Source organism: Poecilia formosa, unplaced genomic scaffold (assembly GCF_000485575.1).
Source record: "Poecilia formosa unplaced genomic scaffold, Poecilia_formosa-5.1.2 Scaffold133, whole genome shotgun sequence".
Classification (NCBI taxonomy): domain Eukaryota; kingdom Metazoa; phylum Chordata; class Actinopteri; order Cyprinodontiformes; family Poeciliidae; genus Poecilia; species Poecilia formosa.
In genome coordinates, this window is record NW_006800072.1 from 1,664,401 (window position 1) to 1,670,943 (window position 6,543).

Below are 6,543 nucleotides of genomic sequence, written 5' to 3' on the forward strand. Positions count from 1 at the left end.
TAAAAATTTCATTTCATTTCATTTCATTAATCTGTGATGGGATCTGGATTCACGGTGAATATTAACTAAACCGCATAAAATGCGACTAAATAGCCGATGTTAATATGATTGTAATTTCACGGATAAAAATAGTACATGACCGATTTTTTTATGTTGTCGGTCAAGATAACGGATAACAAAAAAAGTTTAGCGCGACCTGCCGATGTCTCAGTTTTATTCGCTGGGAAAATCAATAAGCAGCTTGAGGTGACTCTGCTACTCTCTAGTGGCGAGAAGCCGTAATATTGGCTGGTAACAATCGGAATGCATTGTGGGAGATGTAGTTTGTAGTCAATTCGTGCTCAAAACCTATTTTAAGTCAATCATCAGCCTATAAAATGCTGGGCGGGCCACATAAAATGAGGCCTTGAGTTTGACACATGTGCTCTAAAAAATAGCCTGTGTGGTTCAAATCAGAAATCCTTTCTTTCAAAGAGTTCAGCATTTAACTTTACATGATGTGAAATGAAGATTTCCCAGGCCAATGTAAAAAAAAAAAATCACTGCAATTCAGCAATGATGCAGCAAACAAAAAAAAAATAAAACCTACAAACCTTGACTGGAGGTGAAACAGGAATAGAAAAAATTAACTAGTTTCTTTATTTAAATTTTGAATTAAACAAGTTGGAGTTTCTTTTTCCTCTTTTCCAGTTTGTACCACTATTATTGGTATTTTGCAATAATTATCAAGTTGTTTAGTATGTAAATGGATGAGTTATGTGATATGTGTGAAGTATAACGATGGGTCAAAATGACCAGTACTCAATCTTTGTTTTTTTTCTTTGACACTTTCGGAAGTTTGAAACTGCTAAAACTAAATATTGTAACAGTCAAGAAATCTACACTGACAAATAAAATGCTGGATTCTAATTCTGTTGACAGTTCATTCTAAAAATTGAGCGGAGAGCTTAAAATGAACAATTTGAATGAATGCTTCAGAAATCGAACACTCATGATGAAATCTTGCCAAGATGTGTAAACATCATCACAAGTTGAAAATGTTTACAGAAGCTGAATTTAAAATCTCTTCCATAACTTATGTTTTCTGTCTCTGCAGGTTAAGGAGACAAAATCTGACAAGGAACAAAGCAGCATGTTGGGCCTCTTCAGGAACAGCAGGATCAGAATCACAACTCTCGTCCTCTGCTTGGTGCAGTGAGTACCTACTATAACTCTCGGAATATAAGGCGCATTTTAAAGCCTTTAATTTGGTCAAAAACCGACAGCGCGCCTTTATGTTGTTCTGGGGCTAAACAGCGCCCTCTAGTGGAATAAAATGGATTAATTCTGGTTGTGCTTATTGGCCTTGAAATGATTTTGTGTGGTACACTGCGCTCAGTCAAAATGTTTTAGTTACATTACGGCTACAGAAGTCAGGAGTGGAGTAATACTGCTTTGACTGACTGAGTTATCCGTTTTGTTTCACTTAATGCGCCTTATAGTCCGGTGCGCTTCATAAATGAAAAAAGATCGAAAATAGACTATTCATGGACAGTCCGCCTCATAATCCAGTGGACCTGATAGTGTGGAAAATACGGTAGACGCCTTTATGTCATGGAAAAAAGTAAAAAAGCGGTCCTTTAGAGACATTTGTCTTGTTGCTGAAATATGCAATGCAAATAAGATACTTGACTTGATCACTGTTTGAATAATAATAATAATAATAATAATAATAATAATCATCATCATCATAATAATCATAATAAAATTTGAACTATTAGGTGAATTTTCTATGTGCAAATATTTAAAGGGGGTATTATGTTCTTTCCAGACACATAGTGTCATTTTATAGCCTTTAAATCAAGGCTAAAAATCCATCTGTTTAGTCTTTGATTATCAGTAAATGGAACATTGATCAATATGTTAGATTATTTCATAATCCATTACTGTATAATGTTTTTATGATGTAAAGCACTTTGAACTGCTTTGCTGCTTAAATGTGATATAAAAATAAATTACGATTTGCTTTTTCACAGCTTCACCATGACGACTGGCTACTACAGTCTGTCGTTTAACACGGCTCAGCTCCACGCTGACCCCTACATGAGCTGCTTCATCGCCGCAGCAGTGGAGATCCCTGCATACGTCTCCAGCTGGATCGCACTCAGATTCCTTCCCCGACGACTTTCTGTCTCTGGGACGTTGATCCTTGGATCTCTGCCGCTGTTCATATTACTACTGGTGCCAGAAGGTAAGTAAAAAGTTGTGGTTGGGTTTATGGTTGTCTACTGTTTAAGAAATGTTTTGTAAAAGTTAGAATTAGTAGTTTCATATTTTAAAGTAAGAAACATTCATGCCTAAAATGTGTTTTATTCCACAAACGTAATACCATTTACCTGTGTTAGATCTGTTTGGTGTTTCTCTTGCGCTGGAGATGGTGGGTAAGTACGCTTTCACGACTGGAGCCTCCCTGATGTTCGCCTACACCACAGAGCTTTACCCAACATCCCTGAGGAACACCGCGACAGGGACAACCACCACAGTTTCCAGGGCTGGAAGTTGCATCAGTCCTTTTCTTTTAAGTCTTGGTGAGGAAATGAGAGTTTGAACCCTTAGAAATACTTGAATTGAAAGAATTTATGAGTGCTAACTCTTCTGTCTTGTTCTTCTCAGGTGGATACTTCAGCTACTTGCCTTATGTGACTATTGGCTCTCTGGGAGCTGTTACTGCCTTTGTTGCTCTTTTGCTTCCAGAGACTTTTAAGCAACCGCTGCCTGAAACCCTTCAACAAATGCATGAAAGACAAACGTATGTACTCAGGTTTTTACCTAATTTAAACTGTTTCTAAATTATTTAGTAAGTATTTAAGAAGTGATGTAACTCTATCAGTTACACTAAAAGATTTTTTTTAATTGAAATGTTGAATTTTAAACCAAAATAATACAAAACACAAGGGCAACATTTTAATTTCTTTAGATTCAAAAGTTGACTTTTCCTTATTATTTGTAGATCTGCCTTTAAACTGCATGACTTGGGTTTGCTGTTTCCATCAAACTATTGTGAGCAGCATCTCACAATAGTTTGATGGAAAGTTGTGCACTTCCTTCTTGTGAATTTACCTTTTGGACATATAAAAAAGCTGTGACTTCATCTCAGCTTTAATAAACTGATTACAAGCAAACCGGACTAACTGCCTTAAATACAGTTACTTAATGCCCAAAGGAAGAAAAATACACAAAAATCTGGTTTCAACTGTATTTCGGTCAGTTCTTCCACACAAGAATACAGTGCAGCATAATGTAACATGCAGGGTTTTTAATTCTCAAACCAAACTGACAGGCAAGCAGAGGCATAAAGACACATACTGAAAAAATAACAAAATTGCTTTTTTATTTAGATATTTGTAACTTAACAAATTTGCATCACACTCAGTCGATAATATGTAATGATGAGAATCAACCAGTGGATGGCGCTGGAGCACAGGGTGTGATGTAAACAACTACTAGCTGCTCCACCTCTAAATGTTGGCTGCAATTTTGTCGGCAAACCTTCACAGAAACGTGTGTAGGTGTGTGTGCGTGTGTGTGTGCGTGTGTGTGTGTGTGTGTGTGTGTGTGTGTCATATGGTGAACTCATCTTGCTTTTGCTCACTTGTCTTGTTTTTCCACCACAGGACCAAATGTCCCTGCATCCAAAAAGCTGAAGCCTCAGAGCCAGCCGTGTTACCAGACAGTCCTCTGTGACTGAGTGTTGCTGGTTCAGCTTTAAATTCTGTTTTTTTCAACATTTCCAGAAGTGATTTCTTCTGAATTACATTGGACATCCCACCTTCCTCAATAGTTTTATTGTTGTTTATGTTAAACTAAAGTTTCTGTGTCTTAAAATTTGTGAACTTAAGGAAACGTCATCCTTAGTTCTCCCTGAGTTCATCACTTCAACATATTCAGTTGGTTACTCTATGTACATAAAGAAAGGGAGGAGAAAGGATTTAGAAAGGACTGTTCTTTTGTCTTTTTTAACAAAAGTGTCTAGTGCAACCTCAGAATTAGAAGACCCTTTAAGTAAACCTATTGTTTATGTATAGAACAGCAGATTTCCATAACCTGAATCTGTGTTATTTTACATCTTTTCTGTGCAGTTTTTACTCCACAGAATTTACAGCTGTCTGGCTGGAGACTTTTCTTCAGCAGCGTTTTCCTCTGCCTCAGTGTTGGAGAGGACGTAAGGTCTTTTCTGGCAACATCTGGAAGATAAAGTCAATGCATGTTTGTTCAGTCAGATTACTGACACTGATATTTAAATAATAATAGTTACAAAAGATCTGCTGGGAACTTAAATCAGCATTTTGTAAAACCTCTCTATGAAGCTTGAATTGCAATAAAATGGTGGACAATGTAACTTTTTGAGTTTGGCTTTGCTTCACAGTTCTCGCAACCCTGAAGTCATCCCAGGTGTTTATGCATGTTTCTCTGTCACACATCTTCCTTCCACTTAACTTTCTGGACAAGCTGCTTTTTCAGAGCAAAGATTTTTTGTTTCTGATCTGCCAAAGAGGTGTGAAAGTGCCACCTCTAACACTGTTTGTTTTCAAGTTCCTTTTCTACATCATTAAACTTTCTGCAGTCTATCTGTGGTATTATTATACCACTCTGAGAGCAGAATGTTTTGCAGGTGCTAAACATTTCCCTGATCCATGTATTCTTACATTCATGGATGGGTGTATGTGTAAGAATGTTTCAAGTTTCAAGGAGTTACTGAGAACATTTGTTAAGCAAGTAGAAGCAGTTTTCTTTTTACCTCCTGCTACACTTTCCAACACCTAAAGTGTTTGTGCATGTGAAATTTAAAGCTCATACCTTTATGCACAAAAATAAATAAAATATTTTAGTAAAGAAAAATCTGCTTTTTTAAATTGATTTAGCATCTAAATCAATGTGGAGTCATAGATGTACAGGAGGATTTTTTACCCAGGAAACCTTTGCATTTGGCTGATGGTGTCAGGCAGCGGCATCCCAAAGCTCTCAGGGAGGAGCAGACTCAGCAGTCCAGTCAAAACTGTGAGGCTTCCCACTATGATGTACGGCAGGGATACAGAGTAGGTTCCTGTGGTGTAACACCAGAGGACAGAATATTTAAAAACTAATGTAAAACAGCAAACATAAAGTGTGTCAGTTCAGGTATACTTTTATTTCTGGCAGGGCCTTTTTTTAAACTAAATGTGTCATTTTTCTGCCAGGTTGCAAAGAAAAAGTTTAGATCAAGACAAAATAGACCAAAAATGTGCCTGTGAAGGCCGATCTGCCTTCACAGACACATTTTATTCACAGCCAAACTGGAGGTTTGAATGAAACAGTTACATATCTGATTAAAAGTATCTGTGTTTTGAAGTGTTGAAGCTGAACTCCAGCTTTAATGTTTAAGTTGAAGCAGCTCACACACCTTCTGCAGGTGCAAGCCCCAGAATTTGTCTGATGAGTTACAGCTGTGGGCCTCATATGTTTGTAAAAATTCAGAGGAAAACTGCAGAAGAAGAAAGTCAGAGAATAAACAGCCTCCTGAATGAAACCACATTAAAACAACTGATTTAGTTTTCCACTCAATAGAGCTGCATGAATCTGTTGGAGGACTGAGATGAGAGCCGTCTTCCATTCAGTGAAACACCAGGTGAGCTCGACATGTCAATGTGTCTTTGTCCAAAAGAACCAACTGAGCTTTGAGTATTCTGCTCTTCTTTTCCAGTTTGTCACTTTCCCTACAATCTTATTTAACTTTAATGCTAAATATGTGAGGCACATAACTTTGCTTCTTATTGCACCAATATTGATACAACATGTTATTCTAACCATAAACTTCAATGCATTCTTTTGGGATAACACAAATATTTTTTTTATTTAAAGCATGGACTTCAAACAACTGTGACGTTGTCCAACTTTTAGGACCAAACTATTTGATTTGGTGTATTTAAGCTGAAGAGCATCTAAAATGTTGACCCTTTATATTTTCCATCCTGTTGTCGTTCTGGCTGCATGTTTAGGGTCTTTTCTGAATATTTTTATCCTTTATTCCCAGTCAGAATAAATCTGGAGACATCAAGAACAAACACAGATTTATTAGTGTGAGGAAGCTGGAGTCTAACTGGAACTGTGAACTGATCCAGTCACTTCTGGAGGTAACAGTCTGGCTAAACCAGTAAAACCAGTGAACTCTGAACCAACTGAGCTGCTGCTCTATAATCTGATTCTGCTTCTGGCTTGTTCCTTGTTCTTTATGCATTAATATTATCTTAAAAAACTCTGACACTTTCACAGGACAGCTGGAAATATACAGAGTGTAAATAGGTGAACTCTGTTTACAATTAAGTGAATTATTAGATTTTATTCAGGACTTAAGATCAAAGAAGGCCGAATCCATATGTACGCTTAAAAATGTGATGAATCAAATATTTTGAAGCCCCAAAGTTTTGACCTTCCATAATAAGGCAAAGTTCAAGGCATCTTAACTCAAGGATTAGTTATTTTGTTTTGCTCAAAGGCTCAGAGAATATAATAGTACTTACGTAAGTA

The 6,543-nt window shown here is 37.0% G+C and overlaps 2 protein-coding genes across 2 annotated transcripts in view; one reads left to right on the forward strand and one right to left on the reverse strand.

Moving 5' to 3' along the window:
• LOC103144901 (solute carrier family 22 member 5-like) overlaps positions 1-3,842 on the forward strand; it is a 10,282-nt gene extending 6,440 nt beyond the window's left edge. The window contains exons 7-11 of the mRNA XM_007562070.2: positions 1,097-1,194; positions 2,016-2,230; positions 2,385-2,567; positions 2,653-2,788; positions 3,654-3,842. Coding sequence (XP_007562132.1) covers positions 1,097-1,194; positions 2,016-2,230; positions 2,385-2,567; positions 2,653-2,788; positions 3,654-3,723 — 702 coding nt within the window. The 3' untranslated portion in view covers positions 3,724-3,842. The remainder of the gene's footprint in view (positions 1-1,096; positions 1,195-2,015; positions 2,231-2,384; positions 2,568-2,652; positions 2,789-3,653) is intronic.
• The window catches only part of LOC103144908 (solute carrier family 22 member 5-like), a 10,451-nt gene continuing 7,129 nt past the window's right edge, over positions 3,222-6,543 (reverse strand). The window contains exons 7-9 of the mRNA XM_016676367.1: positions 5,416-5,500; positions 4,948-5,119; positions 3,222-4,223 (exon numbers count right to left, since the gene is read on the reverse strand). Of these exons, the coding sequence (XP_016531853.1) occupies positions 4,136-4,223; positions 4,948-5,119; positions 5,416-5,500 (345 nt within the window). The 3' untranslated portion in view covers positions 3,222-4,135. The remainder of the gene's footprint in view (positions 4,224-4,947; positions 5,120-5,415; positions 5,501-6,543) is intronic.